Below are 21,581 nucleotides of genomic sequence, written 5' to 3' on the forward strand. Positions count from 1 at the left end.
AGAATGCTGAAGTGTTTTGTACAGTAAATCATGGCCTTTTTATTTTCAGAGAAATATTTGGTGTAGAGGGAAAACAGGAGTGGGCCAAATATAGAGCCCTGGGGTATAACACTAGTGATTTTACCGTGTACTGTGTAGCTAATAGAGAGGATCATGTAATATGTAATATGGTGTGAGTCATTATGACTATATGCTACAGAAAATGATGCAAAGGTCATAGAGACTTGATTGGTTCCACTCACCCCCAGTGGTGGGTGCAGGGTCCAGCCCAGTTCTGCTGTTGCTGTGGTAGAATCCATTAGTACCTCTGCCGATGTAAAAATTAAAGAAAATAAAAGAATAAAAGGTCAATACTTTACATACATAGTGATACTGTTGCACAGAGACACTATAGCAGTAGTTAGTGGGGCCCGGGGAAAATATTGGGCTTAGGAGCTTCAGGCAGTTTCACTTGTCCTACCTGACAATCTAGCACTGCAAATGTGCTAGTTCAGTCAGATAACTCACGAATAGTGAGTTACAAGCAGGGGCGCAGCCATGGGTGGGCTGGGATGGGCAGTGGCCCACCCACATAGAAAGCTGGCCCACCCAATCGATTTTGCAAAAAAAAAAAAAAAAAAAAAATCAGGCAAAAATATGAATTAAATAACACAACCCTAACCTAACCCTAACCCTAACCCTAAAACCGAAATAAAGTAACAAAAAAACACCCAAAAACAAAAACAAAATCGCGGGGGTCGGGGACACGGGTCGGGGGGGGACACGGGTCGGGGACACATGCGCACGTGTGCATGTGTGCCCATCCGCTCCTGCTCAGGCCCAGCCTATACTAGCGTTCTGGCTGCGCCACTGGTTACAAGTATGGATGTAATATTTTATCTTGGCGTTCAGGCTCTGCTACATTTTTCTCCCTCAGCACAATTAGACAACCATCATTAACCATTAAGATAGATATACAATAACAACCCCCCATGGGGAACAGAACCAATAGCAGAGCCCACTAGTGGTGCTGGGGTGGCGGTGGGAGCAAACAGACGCATGACAACAAACCAGAACACACAAAGCGGAAGGAATGCAGATTTAGGTGAGCTTAAATAACCCACCCAATTGATCAGCTGATTGCCATGTCAGTGTATGACATATGGGTCTCGCATGACACTGTATACAGCCACATAGTAATGAGGATGCGTGTAACCCCTCGAGTATACTGCCTGAACTAACCTTGCAGGCTACATATCATTTACAGGTACAGTATATTGTATATTCTACCATACAGATTGGTTAAATAACGTTTTATTCGTTAAGATTAGATCCGGATTGCAGCTTTAAAATGTGTGAGGTGCCACATACTGCAGTGTTGAGAACCCAAATGCAGGACAGACAGGCTGGTACTGTGTTCAGAACCAATGGTTGGGTGTTTTAATACAGGTTAGCAGAACAGACATCACAAACAGACTGACATGATGCGACACTAAACAATGACCCGAGAAGGATTAACTGCTGGGGAACGACTAATATACACACATGAGGGCTGATTACACATGAGATACAGCTGGGGAAGACATGAACATACTGTAGAACCATCAAAACTAAAACATAAACATAACATAGAAATACAAGACCTAGACAAGACAAGACAAGGACTGTGACATGAGGCTACAATACTTTGTTTGCACTGCTAGTGTTCATTAGTTACAGTACAGTAGCAACACACAGAAACATTTTGTCTAAAACCTGATAAATGTCTAATTAAATGGTACACAACATTAAAATCTGTGGAATTCCTTTGAATGAGCAAAGGGCGGAGATGTGCAGCCAACTTTTCAAGACAAAGCTATGACATTGCCCAGTAATAATGTAACTTGTATCGTACCCCTAACGTATCCTCTTTGACACACTACAAGTCTTAATGATAATTTGAAGTGAAAATCCTGATATTCAGCTAATTATAAATGGCCACATCTACCCTAGTGACAATTATTTCTTATTTATATGGTCATCTATATTAGCACATTGTGGGAGTTTGTGGGGGTGAGATTTTTTTAAAAATTTTATTATTATTATATTATTTATTTTAAATAATCATGTGTATTTTTTCAGGAAATATAAGGCTTATAAGACTTAAATGAACAGTATATCATTTGCAAACAGTCTGTAGATGGAGAAGGGTTGTCAGTATCTTGACTGATCTGGCCGAGCTTCGCGTTAACGCTTGTGCCGCATAGTCAATATAGGTGACAGTGAATGCAGTGGAACAGAGAGTAGCCCTTCTGGCGCTGAGTAGGCCGGCGTCGTCCTATAGTAGTGTATATTGTAACGAGAAGAAAGGGAGTTCTACCATCAGCCGAGAAGGTAGGCAGGTTCAGTGGAGCAGGACAACAGCAATCGAGGTAAGTACACAAAAGTACACAAAAAGGGACAATGTGTGCTACGTCTTGACCTGACATCTGGACCTGATCGCACACATCGAAACGTTGTCCCTTTTTGTGTACTTTAATAAAAAGGCATCAAACCAGTCAGAGTTGCTCCAATGCCTTCCTTCTTACCAGTGGTGTATCATAGTGTATTATAGTGTATCACAGTAGATCACAGTGTATTGTTAGTGTATCACAGTGTATCATAGAGTATAATAGTGTATCATACTGCAGTACAAACTAGTGCATCGTGGTGAATAATAGTGTATCACAGTGTATCATAGTGTATAATAGGGGATATGTGCTGTTCACTGCCTGATGTTCACAGGGAACAAATTCCAAACAGAAAAAGCTCCATAAAGATGTGTTTGTGGACTTGGCTCTACCAGTTAAACACTACACATGACATACACCAATATATACTAGTTTTTCACACAAAAAGGTGTAATGTATTATTCCAAATACATTTCTAATGAAGAGCAGAAGACAATATTTTAATTTAGTCTCACATTTAGCCATGATAGTTCAGCTGAAAACTGCAGCAGCCTGACATGCACAATGAACACAAAGAACAATAATGAGTTCACTCCAGCATGTGGAAACTGCAGGAGATCCAGCTGCACTCACTCAATGCAGACGCCCTGAGATGAGAATGAAAGCAACGTTGTTGCATTGCATTGGTTGGTTGGTCAGCAGTTGGATTTTAATTGTTTCGTTTGATAATCAAATATGTCCCTACAATTATTTCTCTTCATTGCTAACGATGAGAATTGATGTGTACAGCATGGTCAAATTGAGCATGCACAATGTAGGACTGTGCCCACCGTCACCGACATATGGCTAAAAAGGCATTTTTGGTAGGAGTATATTATAGGCCATATTCAAAACTGTCCCTTCATAGTACTATTTTCTCTCATTAAGAACAGAGGACATGAAATTTGTTGAATTGTTTTTGTTGCAATTTGAGAGTAAAATATCCGGCCTAATAAAAGAGTAGATGTGTTTTATGACAAAAATCTTCACCTTTGAATGTTTTGAGGTTCCATCTGATTGTAATATACTGTAGAAATTAAATGTTCCTAGGAGGGATATAGCTTATAAGCTGGGCAGGTTTATAAGCTAAGCTTATAGATCATGGATTCTGGAGGGAAGGATAGTAAGTGTAAATATGCCATATTTGTGTCCTTGGTACTGTAGGTAAACATAAACATTGTAAATGCTTCAATTCATACGTGACTACACATAGTACTGATAGCACTGGTGCAAGCTGGAGGCTATTTTTTGCAACATCAATATATTTATCTAACATATCTCACTGAATATTTGGAGTGCAGAACTAATATAGGTTTCAAACGAAATAGGAAAGTAAGCATGTCTTGTAGTAGTCGCATAAAACTCCAATTGTGTTTTGAGAGCGTGGAGAGCGTGGTCACATAGTATGACAAAATAATGACTTACAAGGGATGGTATGTTTGCTGTGTGATTGCAGATTCGCACGCACGCACGCACGCACGCACGCACGCACGCACGCACGCACGCACGCACGCACGCACGCACGCACGCACGCACGCACGCACGCACGCACGCACGCACGCACGCACGCACGCACGCACGCACGCACGCACGCACTCACTCACTCACTCACTCACTCACTCACTCACTCACTCACTCACTCACGCACACATAGTCCAGCCCATAATCTCCATGCCATTCCCCCCATGAGAGGGGGAAGCCAAGTAGAGCGAAACTGGTCCCTGTTGGACCTTGTGTCCTGACACATTTTCAATTATTCACAGCCTCCTATGGGTCTAGTGCTGCTGAGAGCAAGATATTAATAAAAGTGGCCTTCGTAGTGTGGTACACCACCACAGCATCCTCTAGCCATCGTTGGATGGCCTTGCTTTGCTACCACCCTCTTCTTCTCTGCCCAGCAACTTCCCTACATTACATCGATCTGGTTATTTGATCTGTTTGAAATAGCTGGATGAAGAGCAGTAAAGAATAAAAATGCTGACATAACAATGATAACAATAATATAAATAGACACACAGTAAAGACACTGACAGAATGTAATCTGGTATTATCACAGCCATCGCCCGCTTGGAAAGGTGTAAAAGTTTGGGTCGACAATCATACAATCGCCAAACAGGATTTTGAGTAATCAAATGTTTCTCTTAAAAGTATCATTGACTATTGTGGGTTTTAAGCTATCTATTGTAGCCCACCCCTTTTGATATTTTTCAGTAACCAGACTTCAAATCTGAATGGCGAATGGGACATACAGTATGAGGAAAGAAGTCAAGTAAGACAGTGACCATTTATTTTTGCTGACTGTGGCAGTGCTCTACTCTTACATGGAATGTCTTGTCTTATCTTAAGTTATCTTATCTTATCTTATCTTATCTTACACAGCTGTAAGCACAGGTATAGCAGACTTACACAGGTCTAGCAGACTAGGAGAAACCTGGTTGAAATAAGTAATTTACTTACTATTTATTCCTATGTACAGTATTATGTATGCATTGAAGCTCTAGTTACCTTGCGCTTGCATTGAGTTGCATCAACTGATCTATTTTTTTCTTCTCCATTTTAGCCTACTAATCACAATCAATTCTCCACCACGACTGGTCACACATAATCCCCGACCAGACACTGTACTGTACTATAAAGCTGCCATTTATGCTAAGTTATTGTAATGCAAGCTGCAGTGCTTGCCAAAATTGGACTGAAGTGCCAGCGGCCACTGTTACATCCAAATGGGCCTTTTTTACGGCTGCTCGCTTCCTGTTAGTATCAGTAGCGATTAATGAGGAGCTGGGAGGGAGTGGGGAGCCAGGTGTCAGGGCCGCCACTAAATGGGAATAAAGAGGCCATGAGCGCTGACCCGCGACCAATTCCCATGGACTTGGCCAAGAGGGTTGAAGCGAAGGGAGAGGCGGAGAGAACTGTCACACGGAATGTGTGTTTGTGGCACTTCTGGCCATGCAATTCTGTAATATTAAACCGATATAGCTCAAAGCAAGCTTCTTTCAGAACCAACAACATCTGCTCAAAACCCACAATCTAGCCCTGCTGTATGGTATAACAGGGCTTCACCATTGTTCTCCAACCAGAAATTGTGCTCGCATTTGCATTTTACATTACGAGTCACATTGGTTTAAATGCGCCATTGTTCTGTGCACACCCAAAATGCAACCAACCTGACAGGCTCCAACTGATGCTGAGAGACAGGGAAACGGGGACAGGCTGGGTGAGGGTGGGGGGTTGCATTAGTATATGTTGCCCTCCTTTCGTGACTAGACATTCATCAAGGTAGCTCCTCCGTTTCTGTGTTTAAGCACAACCGACTAGGCACAATATGCTGCCAGAACTGTCACACACTTTAGCCACAGTGGCTGTAGAAAGGACTCCCTTTGTGTTTAAAACAGTTATTGTAGTGAGGCTGTAAAGCTATGAATATTTAAGAATAATGAAATAATTCTCCTCATCCTCAGACTAAATTGTAGATCAAGGTTCTACACTATCTATCTATCATCTGTCTGTCTGTCTGTCTGTCTGTCTGTCTGTCTGTCTGTCTGTACACACACACACACACACACACACACACACACACACACACACACACACACACACACACACACACACACACACACACACACACACACACACACACACACACACACACACACACACACACACACACACACACACACACACACACACACACACACACACAGTATATATGATTCATAGTTAGCTTGAAAAGGAAGCGCTATTTATCTTTTGAAAGTAACATTACATTATGCAGAGATGAGTTGCTGTATCACTAACATGCATATGGTGCATATACCCTATGGTGCAGTTTGTGTATTCCCTGACATCAGCATCAGCCACACTATACATTGTACAACTTGATCTCTCTCTCTCTCTCTCTCTCTCTCTCTCTCTCTCTCTCTCTCCCCTCACACTCTCTCTCATTTTCTGACCCACAATGCCGTGGCTCCCTCCCCATTACACTCACTCCATCTGTCCCTGCATTCCAGCAATATATACATATATATGAAGAGAGAGGGAGAAAGAGCTCTCTCTTTCTCTCCATGTTTCAATGATAAGTAGGACAGCGAGGAGAGAGTGGGGCAACTAAGTCCAGCACACATAATCCTTGTAGGCTGCGGCGTGCCTCTGTACGCCACACTGGATTAAACCCACAGGGAAACAGTGGTGGACTGCACTTAGCTTTATATAAAATGTAAAATACTGTGTTAGTTTAACCCTGGGTGTAAAAATGGACCCTCAGGATTTTAAACACTTGAACCCTAGCATCCATAATATTCGGGGGGGGGGGGGGGGGGGGGGGCACATGAAGTAGATAGGAAAAAGGGATCCAAGTACAAGTGGGTTCAAGAGGGCTCCCAAACTGTGGAACAAACTCCCCATTGCAGTTAGAACTGCAGACTCACTCCCAATTTTCCACCGTAAACTGAAGACTCACCTCTTCAGACTCCACCTTAGCCTGTAGCACTTGACCTAGCCTTGGCAACCATGCAGTTATTCTTTTTGTGATCAAAACTTTATTTGAGTTTTTACTTTTAACAGAACAAATAATAAAACAAATATACAAATAAAAATGTAAGAAAATTAAGATTCGGAAAAAAAAGACCCCCCCCCCAAAAAAAAACGTTTTCACGACCAATAATGCAGCATCATCTACCGTATCATATGTATGTAAAAAATAACAGTGAACAATCAAAAGGGCATTACCCGACCATAGACAACATCAAGGGCCTGCAATATGATCCCACTTCTCTAAAGCAGCCACAGTTCCAAGCTGAGAGAACCACACATGTGCTGGAGGCAAATCCTCAGACTTCCATTCTTCCATAACAATGATCTTCCTGGCAACCATGCAGTTATTAATAACTGCATGGTTATTATTATCATGCAAAGCTTAAAATGTAATTTAGATAGCATGTTATATAGACAGATGCCAGGTCCATTTGTTGAGCTGGCATCCCATAGTTTGTATAGTTTCAACGTACAGATTATAAATATTTTGCTATTATACAGTTTAGACTGATGCTAGGTTCTTGGTTTACCTATGATCCTAGATTACAGAGGCTTAGTTGAACAGGCTTCTATTATTACAATATGGATGCAGTCTTGCATAGCTCAGTTATTGATTGCACAGGCTTCCTTATACATCAATATTTTCCCTCCTGTCATGAGCTGCAAATATACCGTATTGTGCTCTTAAAAAAATCTTTGTTTCTTAATAAATGTAAATGTAAATATCATGGCCAGGTAGGCCATGATATAAGTCCAAGTATTGTAACTTTATCAATCTCTATTGTTACTCCTGTGTTCTGTGATGGCAATGGGGAATCAAATATTTTTCTCTCTCCATCAGCAATGCTGAAATGGGTCTCAAAATCCTATTTGGAACACATAAACGAATGCTAATAACATGGATTAAACACACCTACCGGTACTCACATCTGGTATTGCATTATGGCCCTGCAGAAGATAAAATAAGCTTTCTATTGTGTTGCAGTTATTTCCCAGAGGAGTTTAGAAGCCTAAAACAAGTTCCTTGTTCCATTATCATAATAATACTGTAATACTTTTGCATTGTTGATGGACGTAAAGGTGGTACTTGAACATTTTATCAAAACTCTCCTCTCGGCTAGTTAGTATTATTATACTGGCACTGCCTTCTTATGTGATGTTCTATGTGGAATTATAGGAATACATAGAAGTACATATCTAGATTTCAACCTAATAAAAACAGTGGAAATACAGTATCACTGTAGTTTGTACCCCCCATGCTAACCACTGAGCTTACTACTTGTCAGTTATAGGTTTAAAAGACCACCACATTTTGAAAAACAGTAGTATTACTGTAAAATGGTGTTCCAATAAAGGATTTTGTAAAAATTTCTATGAAGCTCATGTCTATAATAAATTATACACTTACTTATAATTATAACCTCCAATCTGCTTATAACACTTAATTATAGTCAAGTTCAAGTTTAATTGTCTTTTATTTTATTTTATTTATAGTGGCTTATAATCACACTATAATGCATTATAGCAGTGATTATAATGCAAAATAAATAATATTATAATGTAGCCTACCGTATGACCAAAAGAAAGTTTGTAAGTGACCAACAGTTATGAACTTGAAGTATTATGATAATTCACCTTATAAGTCAATGTGCCAAAAACATGATGTGTATAGGCTACAGAGTACTTATAACTGTAAATATAGAACATTACAGTATATGCAGATTATAAGGCATTTATACTTGACCTTATAATGTCTTAATTTATTTTATAGTTATAAAGCCGTATGAGTCTTTACTGTATGAATGCTTAAAACTGTAATTATACAGTGTTATAAGCAGATCATACAGCATTATAATATGATCCATTATAGTCATGGACTTCATATAAATTGCTAGAAAGATGTTTTTAATATCCACCACTGCCCATGCAAGCTGTTTGGAAATTTCACATACTATATAGACCATACCCGTGGGGGGATATGCACACATGATCTGGCAACCCGGGAGCCAGCGAACACAAAAACGCTAATAAACAGCTGAGATTTCATGTAATCGTAAAACGGGCTTCGCTGTTAGGTGCACATGGTAATGGTCAATGGCTGTGTACAATGTCAGATCAATTGCTCCAGCCACTGAGGAGAAACGGGCAGAACCAATTTTGGCCTCACCACTACACCACACCACACACCACGCACCACTACAGAGGTTTGTCAAATTATAGGAGGATTGTTTCCAGCTATGCTTCATAACGTCTGCACCATTTTGTGACAAGTAAAAACATGCTAATCAAGCCTTTGTGCATTTGCTGTTCAAGCTTACATAAATGTGTCATTTGTAAATGGATGAAAACAGGTTCAGGGTTAATTACAGAGAGAGAAAATAACAACAACATGAAGCAATTACTTCCTGAGCTGATTTGGCACAAATATAAAGACTGGAATGGAAAAGTGCACAAAGTCAACAAGGGAGCTTGGTCAAGAGGAGGAATGTACAGTAGAGAGTACAGAGAGTGATTATAAGCAGGCCTTATGGGCAAATTAATGAAGATCTTGCTGCCTGGGAGCTCTATACAGCACATGCAGCATGCACAAAAGATCAACGACATGTGCTTGGTAGAGAATGGAAAAGTGCTGTACTGTACACTGTCAACACAGTGAGTGGCTTGTTAGTGGCCAAAATGTAAATCCATATGATTGAAAGGGTGACACATCAGGTAGAAGCTGTGGAGAGGATGTTTATCTGTATAGCTACTGGTGTGCTACTTCTGTCACTTAGGATGCAAACGTGTTAAGTAAGTATAGTAAGCCTTGTCGAGCCCTGAAGCCTCCTGTTTCCTTAGCGTGAGGCAGCTTGATGTACAAGTATACACCCCCTGGACATGACGCTAGTATGTCGCAGGGACTTACCCCAATCTAACCCTTGATGCTGAGTGCCAAGCAGGGAGGCACTGGGGTCCCATTGTTAGAGTCTTTGGTATGACCCGGCCGGGGTCGAACCCCGACGTCCCAGTCTCAGGGCAGACACTCTAACCACAAGGCCACTGAGCTGGTATGCAAATGTTTTACTATTGTTTATAATGTAAGTCAACAAAGCCACCACAGTGGGGACATTTTGATTTAGTGAGAAAGATCATATACATCGTGGATAGGTGACTTTTAGAGCTCCAATACCCGGTCTCCTATTAAAAATCCTTCTGAAAGTTTTTCACTGCCATAGGTTGAAGTGGGTAAAGGCTGTAACATAAACTTAAAACTCTTCTTTATGTGGAAAAAGTAGGGAAAAAATCATGCTGTATATCGATTTCTCACAACACACACTGGTTTTCTTTGACTGCAGTCACCATGCATGCACTGAACCTGCTGCCCGGTGCCCAGTCAGACAGACTGCCAGCTTTCCATATGCATGGCCTCACCCTACCCCACACCACCACACTGCCCACTTGTGCCACGGTTTCCACTACAATGAAGTGGGTAGCGTGGTGTGTAAGTGGTACTAAACTGGTGCCTAAAAAGTACCCAGTCCTGGGTAGGTCTGAGTAAGGCTAAGCGGGGCTAAAGCTGTGACGTATAACGCTGCTGCTACTGATTGGTCGGCTCACAGCTGTGTCTGTCCACACGGGTCTCTGTAAAATGTAAATACTACGGCAGCAGTGTTGCCATGTCCACTTATTATAAGCGACATTGGGCTTCTTTTTCAGCAAAGTTTCTTGTAAATATTGGTATTTTTTTTTGCTTATTTGGGCATGTTTCTAAAGTGTAGTTGATTATTTGGGCTTGTTTCTAAAGCGTAGTTGATTATTTGGGCTTGTTTCCAGTAGTGTAAAGTAACTAAGTACATTTACACAAGTACTGTACTTATTTTGAGGTACTTTTACTTTACTGGAGTATTTCCAATTGTCTATACTTCTACTCCACTACATCCCAGAGGCAAATATTGTACTTTTACTCCACTACAATTATCTGAAAACTTTAGTTACTAGTTACTTTTCAGATATAAATTATTACATTATAAAACATACATTAACCACTTTAGCCCTATTTTATACCTCGGCTATTTGAAAATAGCCGATCTACAAGCTCACAACGCGTCACATCGTATCATTGTAGATCTGCTATTTTCAAACATTTTAGTACTTTTACTTTTGATACTTTAAGTACATTTTGATACCAATACTTTTGTACTTTTACTCATAGTAATTCCAGAATTTTATTTGTAATAGAGTACTGTACTTCATTGCAGTATTGATACTTTTACTTAAATAAAACATTTGAGTACTTTTTCCACCACTGCTTGTTTCTAAAGTGTAGTTGATTATTTGGGGTGATTATGTGTTGTTGAAACCAGTGGTTCTTAAACATTTTCATGTCAAGGTCACCCCCAAATTAATATGTATTTGTCCGCATTCTCAGACTTCCAAACCCACTAGCCTCGCGTGGCCAGACAATATCACACGACACATCTGCCGAGGGCTAAAGTGCGATGCGATTTTGCAAAGGCAGATTCGGCTGGAACCAGGCTACAAACCCACCATATAGAGCAGCAGAGAAGCAGGTCTGTTTTGGTGCTCAGTACTTTCTGGCGCTGTTCCCAGAGGGAAAAGAGCAGGGCAAATGTGTAACACTGAATATTAATGATGGTGAACACATTCAATCCAGGAAAGCATCTGTGTCATTTTAGATTTTTTAGCTATAACCATTATGTTATACTTTGGCTATTCAAAAATAGTAGATATACAAGCTCATAGCACGGCACTGAGTGCCACACTATGAGCTTGTAGATCTGCAATGTTTTTGAAAAATCGTGATTGTTTTTGCAAATCTTTGAATACATATCATTTTGGGGGTCCTTGACATGAAAAGGTTTTGAGCACCACTGATATAGCGACATAAGTTTTTCAGAAACCAGTTACAGTTACAGTAGATGCGTTCCCGAATTGAATGGGTTAACTTCTCCTGCTCTTTCAAACTGGCAACAGTTCGTATTCCAAAACATAATCTACTTGGAATAATTGTATGATAAATAAATAAAGTTTAGCTATTAACCCTATCAGGCAGAAACCTTGTATTTTCATAATTCAACTTTTTATTTTTATGTTTTAAATAACATTTTAACTTAATGCCTAAACTTCATTGACAGTGTAATGTAAAAGCAGCTATAATATAGCAGATATACAAGCTCACAACGCATTGCATCGCAACGCAACGCATTGAGAACTTGTAGATCTGCTATATTTTTCAAAAAACAACAATTTTTATTTGTATTTTTATCAAAATAAGGAAGGAAGCCAGGTTTAAAGTGGTTAAGTCTGTGTGTAGGTTTTATAAATATTTAACCAATGAAAAGTATTAACAAGAGCTTGTGACTAAATAATAACACTGGAAATGTTCTGGATCCATTGGAACAGAAGACAACTGTGACGATACTGTATGTAGCTGAGATTTCGTACAGAGAACTAACCTTCAAGGAGGGGAATATGGCATGCAGGACATCCAATCAAATAAAGAGGCACCAAAATATAATACATCAAGTATCAAAGTATAAATAATTATCTAGGAGCAATGCTGACAAGCTCTTTCTAACCAGCGATTCTGTGACAATACAGTTACCGAACCCATATCAATGTTTCAAAAGCGAGGTAAATGTGGACATACAAGTGTCCATTTTTACACACACTGAGTTAAATTAACACTCAGGATTTTTACACAAGACACTTTAAGTCTGCAACCAGGTTGATTCCAGCTGAGATGTGAAAAACAGACATAATTCACTCGCTAAAGCACTCTGTGCTTATGTGTAACCAACATCTTAAGCACATACATATCTGTATGAGCGGAGACTGAAGACAGAGCAGTGGGGGGAGGACAGAGAGAGAGAGAGAGGGAGGGAGACAGAGGGAGAGAGAGGTAGAGGGAGAGAGAGAGAGAGAGAGAGAGAGAGGATGGGGGGGCGAAAGAGACAGAGAGAGAGAGAGAGAGAGAGAGAAAGAGACAGAGGTGTAGGAGGTTCTTAGTGCTGCTGAGTGACTTGTGTCTGAAATAAGTCTGGTCTGATGCTTACATAAATGGGCCAAGGGAAGATGGGGCAGGCAGGGGGGGTGGAGGGACAGGATACGACAGCAGGCATAGACCAGACCAGACCAGACTAGACACCAGACAGACATCATGAGACCACCAGCCCCACGATTCAGGTGCATGGATGGAATGTGAGGCACTGTCAGTGTGTGTGTGTGTGTGTGTGTGTGTGTGTGTGTGTGTGTGTGTGTGTGTGTGTGTGTGTGTGTGTGTGTGTGTGTGTGTGTGTGTGTGTGTGTGTGTGTGTGTGTGTGTGTGTGTGTGTGTGTGTATTTGTGTGTGCGTGTGTGTGTGTGTGCGCGTGCGCGTGTGCGTGTGCGTGTGCGTGTGCGTGTGCGTGTGCGTGTGCGTGTGTGTGTGTGTGTCTGTGTGTGTACTGTATGTGTGTGTGTGAATGCATGTGTGCATTATTATAGTGCTGTCAAAATGAAAAATTACCCAAACACAGAATTCATCTTAAAGGAGGAGTTCACCCAAAAATGACTTATTTCTTTTTATCAATTGCACACCCCATGAAGCCTTGAATTCATGGATTTGTTTTTGTTTTTGTTGCATTCCTAAGCTAATAATTTGATTCCCGTCTCCTACCGACTAATGTATCCGGTAGGAGACACAAAGTAGATTATTTGTGTCTCCTACCGGAAATACACACGGTCATCAAATTATTGGTTTAGGAATGCGACAAAAACGAAAATAAATCCATGAATTCAAGGCTTCATGGGGCGTGCAATTGATATAGAATAAGTAATTTTTTTGGGTGAACTCCTCCTTTAAGATTAGATAATATTGTCTGTTTTAATTTTCTGACACAGAAAATGGTTTTCTAGCCAAACAGCTTGCCATACATCACAATATGTATACACACAAAAACAACACATATCATTCTAATTGCACTTCCCTAGTTATTGTGTGGATTCTGCTGCTGATTCAGCAGAATCAAATGCATAAAACAAAATACAATTATTATTTGCATTGAGGATCATAAAGCCTAATTTAATACTTTGTCACACGTCTCGATGCATTGAATTAATTAGGTTGGAAATTATTGTCAGCGAGTGACACCATCGTGTAACAAACATGGCTGGGTGTCCAATGAAATCCTGTTAGCCCAATGTGCTGTTGATTTTTTGAAGGTCTGCTGAAGTGGTTGCGCAACAATTTTGGGGCACATCCTAAAGCATGGCAATTTTTTTGCATCACTGAGATACCATTATATCAGGCTGTCAGATCTTACTGCCTCACAAACTGGATTGATGCAGAAAAATTAATACATGATTTCACTGCTTACTGCAACAGACCTTAACCTACATAGAAAATAAATCTTTTGTTGTACTTTGTTATAGACCTGATCTACATGACTTTTTCTGCTATGACATTCTCTAAATACTGCATTATCAGCTTGCCGGGGTTTTTGTGCTGACAGCGATCATTCTGCGACGTGTCGATCAGCGACTCGTCGATGAGCTACGTGTTGATCAGCGAGATGTTGATCAGCGTGTTCGGATTTCGGTACCCAGCATTGGCTTATTACATGGGTTCAACACGGTCCCTCTCTTCCGCTCTCCCTTTCTCTGTCTCTCTCTCTTTCGCTGATCGAGCTCTGGTCTGACATCATACACAAAATAAATGGTTACCTACAATGATGATTTGCGATGATGTTGGGTATGACCATGTGTGACAAACACACACACACACACACACACACACACACACACACACACACACACACACACACACACACACACACACACACACACACACACACACACACACACACACACACACACACACACACACACACACACAGACAGACGTACAGACATACACACACTCGCACACGCACGAGCATATTTGTCCGGACGGACAACATGAACTTTAAAGAATATGCACAAGTACTACAGTATGTATATGATGTACCCTGCTTCATGACCTCATTGTGGATCCCAACTGGATGGGTGGAGATTCAACATTTTGTGAGCACCAACAACTCTCTCAAAGCTAGAAATCAAGGGTTTAGTGCACACATGAGCAACATACGGCCCGGGGGCCACACCCGGCCCTTTGACCATCTCAATCCGGCCTGCCAAGTCCTCAAAGAGAAACAAAATGACCCCTCAAAAGAATGTACATTCTAAAAGGTTGCCATATGTTAATGGATTTGGGACAAATTAATTTAACTCTACTCCAATCCTCCTATAATTCGACAAAGCTCTGTGAGGGTGGTGAGGTTGGTACCAAATCTCTTCTGCCCGGTTCTCCTCAGTGGCTGGAGCAATTGATCTGAATTTGCACACAGCCATTCACCATTACCATGTGCACGGAACAGCGAAGCCCGTTTTTCACTTTCCCCAAATGTCAGCTGTTTATTAGCGTTTTTGTGTTCGCTGGCTCCCGGGTTGCCAAATCATGTGGCATATCCCCCCATGGGTATGGACTAGTTAATAGTAATTAATATTTACCATTCTGCATTCTTCCATCCATATGTACTCAAATGTTTTATATTTATAATGTAAAGTGAAGTGAAGTGAGTACATATTTATAACACAATGCAATGTGTTTTATCAGTGACCTTTGGAGTGGTGCATATCAATTAAGATACTGTCTAAGAGTATAGGCTCATTTAAAAGTTGATACGGCATTGACGTGGATTTTTTTATGTAAGTAATCTTTTCATTGTAACCAGTACAGTACAGTCCAGCTGTAAAAAAAAGGGGGAAAAAAAGGCCTTATCGTAAAGATAGTCTGGCATGTCTACCAAATTCATGCAGTTTTAACACAACTCAGCACTAAGTGTTTCAAGTTTCAATTCAATTGTACAATGTGTGGCCCTTCACTCACTTTATCGAAGTCAGCATGGCCCTCTGTAAATAAATGCTGCCCACCCCTGGTTTAGTGTGTGATGACACAGTCAAAACCTTGAGCTGCTCCTTTGAGTTTGACCAAAACCAACCACAGCATGAAACAACAATAGAAGCCTAAGGATACTAACAAGTCTGAAGCACAATATTTGCCCATGTTCTCTGTAAAGCTGCCAAAGACACAGTTATTGTGTCTAATGTCTTTATGATTACATCATCCAACGGACCTTGGCTCTATTGTTTCCGGCTTGAGGAAACATTGTGTCCACATTCATAGGTGTTACACTAATATTTATTGTTTAAAGTTTTCCATTGATGGCTATTTATGCACTTGCTATCATCAAATTATATCAATGACTGAACATACTGTAATACGATATACACGGTATACACTAATATTATGCACTTGATTAACAGCTATACTGATACCAACTGGGAAACTGAAAACAAATGCTTCGCTTCACCTCTCACAAGCTGTTTCGTGGAGATGAGCCAGTGAGGTGTTTAACGACAGCAAATGAAATGTTTTTGTCTTGTACTAATGTCATTTAACCACTTAAACCAGAGTTTATACTTTCAAACATTGCAAAAATTGCATCTACGACGTGGGAACACTTTCTAACATTCAGCCATGGTTCTTTTCCAGAGAGGCGGGCACACACTTTCCTGTTCAGGCAACATCACTATGAAAGAGGGCCGGGCCATATATTGGTATTGTATAGATATCGTGGTATGAGACAGTTTGGGATTTTGGGATATCATAATATCGTGATGTGATTGTCTTTTCCTGGGTCTAATCACTTATTTATACTTTGATGTGTTGCGATACGATGGGATTATGATTCTCAACCTTTTCCATTTCTAGGACCCTAGGTTTGATATGCAGATTGATATTTATTAGGCCTCAGATCCCCATTTGATGCCATTTGTATCTGTGGAACCCCAATCTACACTGTCAAATCCTCAGTATTAATTGAACTCTGAGCATGCACACATTTTGTACATTCTCTGAATTACAGATCCATAAGCGTCCATTTGGTTCCCTTCAATCATTAAGCTGGGGACCCACTGGAACCCCCTCAAGGACAATAGTTACAGTAATGTCTTACACCATGTCTGAAAAATGAAGACCATTCTTTGTATTGGACTCATCCTCTGGGGCATCGCAACTATCCTGTTAATTTAACTCTGATGCTGCCTGATTTGTATTAGTTAAATAACCGATCTACAAGGTCACAAGTGAGCTTGTAGATCAGTTACTTTCGGTGCGAGACATGATGTGCAACCAAGTATAAATCTGGTTTGAGAGTGTAACAATGGATGACTTTGGACTGGTATAAATTTGGAATGTGAAATCAAATTAAAATAATAAATGTATAGAAATGTGTATTATTCATGATCATTCCATCTCAGCCAAAGCGTCTAGAACCAAAAGTGGGGTTTCCAGATGATCCGACAGAGATCCCTCCTAAGCTACTGCTGTCCAGTAGCTCAGGAGGTGTTGTATTAACTGCAAGATTGTTAACAAATAATGCATTATTCATCAAAACAAGTTCCGGATTGCAGCTTTAATATCTCTCTGGTTTATAAGTGGTATCAACTGCTTTTTGAAATATTTAGTCATGATGATCCTATATGGAAGTTTGTGTTTTAGTCTCTTATGCAGCAAATTGAAGATTCATAAGGGTTTATTTGTCACACCATGGGTACAAGCTACACAATGTTGGTTAGGCATGCTCTGCAAGACTGTGCTAACAACAACGATTACAATATAACGAGATAATAGTGATAATACTGGATATAATAATATAAATAAATAAGGTAAAAAATAGGTCAGGTTGGGTTAAAACCCCTTCAGTAGCGATGGGAAGTGTGTACTACTGGGGGAAGAATAATGTAGTTCCATAAAATGTTACACATAGGCCTGATATAGCCTACATACAGTACATACAATATTAATATACATTAGTACAAAGTACAGTATGTTCAAAATAAGGGGTGTTGACAGATGAAAACCTTACAGGTTGGTCGTACAATCTATGGACGCCATTAATTGACAGTGGGGACAGGGTATGAGAACGTGTCCCCCCTTAGGTAGGCAACAGCCATAAAAATGGCATAGCAGAATGCAGTATGCTGAAATTGGTGTCAAACACAGTGGTGTCTGTTGGCTTCTTAGGTTATTCCATGGCATGAAAGCAATCCAATGTAACCCAAAAGAGACAAATCAATAAAATCAACAATGTCATGGCCAGGTCTTGGGCTACTTTAAGTTCCATGTACAATTGATACAGTTGGTTGAAACAGCTGCAATCACAAAAAGCTTAGAGAAGAGATGAGTCCCATTACCTCACAGACACTTCCAATATACTGGGGGAAAAACCCTTCATTTGTCAATTATGCATTGCATACTACACTATAAGCTATACCATCTGCGTCAGTGTGTTTAAATCTGATGATAGGCTTGTACAGTATAGGCCCAACACAGGTTTTAAAACGTGATGAAAGAGCATATTAGTTCAGTTGTATGCATTTTATGCATAAAATTCATGAATACAAGGCTGACAACAATGTGAAACCCCTGGAGGGTTTTCAGGCATTCTCCCTCACTTGCTATTTAGTGTTTATTTTTAAACTGATTTATATGTGAAGTAAGCAAACAAACAAACAAACAAACAAACAAGCAAACAAACAAACAAGCAACCAAGCAAGAAAATAAACAAACAAATAAACAAGACTCTATTGGGTAGTCTAGTCTACCATCTACTCTATTCTCTTCAGAGTAGGCACAATGATCATCATGATGTAATAGTTCTTTGACAGTGCCTCTTCCAGTTCCAAATGTTTCTGTACCGAACACTACTTAAATATAATTCATTTTAAAATAAGGTTAAAATACAGACAGTTTGTTTTGCCCAGATAGTTATTTTCTCTTTATACACTTGGGTCTTTAGTGTGTTGCTCATTATTATGTCGTTCATTGCCTAGATTTAAATAATAGATTCGAATGAGTCAAGTGCCTTACCTTCGACAGCCCATACCGTTGGCAGTATCCATAAAAAATGTAAGATATCCATAATAAAATAAATTCTCGGCATTTGACTCTGCAAAGCCAATGCATTCATTCACAGAGAACGCGTCCAGAAGCGACCCATTGAATCCATCTATGGAAGCGCAGATCCACCGGACCAATAGAACGAACCGCTGTTGCATGGATGGACAGCGCGCATCCTAAGCTAAGTTTGGACGAAACCAAAAGTGAATCCTTCTGGGGGGGGCGATGCGTGTCGCCGGTTCAAGACCCGACTGTGGGTGTCTGTCATTATCTGACATCAGTAACTGCCTTTGTTCTGGGCTGGCCGGCTGTACAGGCTCTGAGGCTACCGGTTGATATGGCATAAGATTGATATTCACAATTTCAGAAAAATAGAAATAAGAAAAATAGAATAAGAAGAAATTAAGAAAAATACGTCGTTTTTGTGTTCAAGCTGTTTATGATTTATGTTTAATAATACAGCACAAAATATTATTTTAAGACCAAAACTACTAGTGATAATAACACACACACACACACACACACTCACTCACTCACTCAGTGTGTGTGTGTGTGTCTGTGTCTGTGTATATATATACATATACACATGTACACACACACACACACACACACACACACACACACACACACACACACACACACACACACACACACACACACACACACACACACACACACACACACACACACACACACACACACACACACACACACACACACATATCACTTATATTATTTTGTATAGTCTAGCCATTAGTAATGCAAGGGTATTATTAATTCCATTATTTTATTTATGTGTGTGTGTGTGTGTGTGTGCGTGCATGCGTGTGCGTGCGTGTGCGTGTGCGTGTGTGCGTGTGCGTGTGCGTGTGCGCGTGTGTGTGTGTGTGTGCGTGTGTGTGTATAAAATATATAGAGCCTTCATGACAAAATCACTGCGGGCTAAGCAGTTATGATTAGCAAAACAAATACTTGATCTCTGACCATAACCTGTGAATATCCACAAGCACATCCCCTGGTCTTAACCCCAATGTGTTCACGGTGCAACGCCTTCGCTCACATCCAGAAAGACCACTTAAAATGATACCCATATCCAAGAGTCACTACACTCAATTTCCTGAGGTATTTAAAATGATACCCATGTGTAAGAGTCACTAAAGTATTTAACACTTCATATAATCATATTGAAGTTTAAGAACATTGCTCCACTATTAAAAAAGTAGCCTATTTACCTATAGGCCTACCTACTACTTTTTAATTGCTGAATATTTTTATGCCTATCGTCTATTTTCATAACTGTGTTATTGTTATTTCTGATGCCCAAAAACATCACACTGAGTGTGAATTGAATATGGTGAATGATGAATGAATCCATCAGGAAAACTCCATGTACTGTAGTCTAACACACACACACACACACACACACACACACACACACACACACACACACACACACACACACACACACACACACACACACACACACACACACACACACACACACACACACACACACACACACACACACACACACACACACACACACACACACACACACACACACCTTTGAACACACTCTCCATGTCTCCTAATGGTGATCTTACCCCAGATTTATCTGTTCGCTGGCTGACTCTCTTCCTTCTCCTCAATTGTGCAACACTCTCCTCTCTCTCTGCCTCATACATCTGTGGTCCTCCCTAACAGAATATCCAGATGTTTCTCTGTTTCTACTGTTTCTACCATTACGGCCGGGGAAGCATCTGTGCTGTTTTAAACCTTACTTGCTCCTACAAATGTTTTATTAAAGGTGCTGTAAGCGGTATTTTGGTTAAACAAAACGTTTTTGTTAAAAGGTTAAATGTATCTGTATTCTGATAATTATTGTTGCTACAGAGTGTTTGGTCATTGGTCAATAACAGCAGGGGACTCTCCAGCTCTTTAGTAAACTGAAAATACATTTTAGGTGGGTCACTAATCTGCATCCAATCAAGATAAAGAACCCATTTATCAGGTTACATTTTAGAATGTTCCAATTCCAATTTTGTCTGCTCTTGTTTTTTTTTGTTTTTTTCATCACTTCCAATTTCTATTATTTAACCTGTAAGCTTTTCTGAGTTCTCTCTCCTCATTGGATGAAATTGGTCTCTCAACCTGCCTTTATTTTTACATGTAAAAGTACATGTAAATGGCTTAAAATGCACAAAAATACCCCCAATACATTGTAAATGGCTGACTTCCTGTTGGGTTTAAGTCATAACCCCTTGGGTGTATGTCTGGACATGATACACAAGTAAGACGCGCGAACCCGTGAAGCGAACGCTTTCAACTTGCCATCCGGCCTGAAATATGCACAAATGACATGGAATTCTTAGATATCCCAATAGCTGAACTCGTCTAGATGCTTTTAGATGTGTTATTGTCTCCGCCGAAGGTGGAGAATATGTTTTCGCTTTGTGTGAGCAAACATTGTTAGCCAAGCTAACATTGGGCAAGCTCCACGTGACACGTGTCAATTTGTCGACACCAATGCCTCTGATTGGCTAGAGGGACGCGTGACGAAATAAAATTCTATAAATAGGTGTGTCACTTCAAAAAGCCTCTACTTTTTGAAGTGAGGT

General features: G+C 40.2%; 1 protein-coding gene across 2 annotated transcripts in view; it reads right to left on the reverse strand.

The window, feature by feature from the left end:
* Positions 1 to 19,033, reverse strand: part of ephb2a (eph receptor B2a) — a gene marked incomplete at both ends in the record, with an annotated part of 47,666 nt that extends 28,633 nt beyond the window's left edge. Inside the window, 2 exons of one of the 2 annotated variants that reach the window (XM_080443579.1) lie at positions 243 to 307; positions 18,934 to 19,033. In XM_080443579.1, the coding sequence (XP_080299705.1) occupies positions 243 to 307; positions 18,934 to 19,033 (165 nt within the window). Of the gene's footprint in view, positions 1 to 224; positions 308 to 18,933 lie in introns of both variants that reach the window. The other variant, XM_080443580.1, reaches the window with a different exon arrangement.
* Positions 19,034 to 21,581: the final 2,548 nt, after the last annotated feature.

This window comes from Gymnoscopelus braueri (assembly GCF_963280865.1).
Source record: "Gymnoscopelus braueri genome assembly, chromosome: 12".
Taxonomy (NCBI): Eukaryota; Metazoa; Chordata; class Actinopteri; order Myctophiformes; family Myctophidae; genus Gymnoscopelus; species Gymnoscopelus braueri.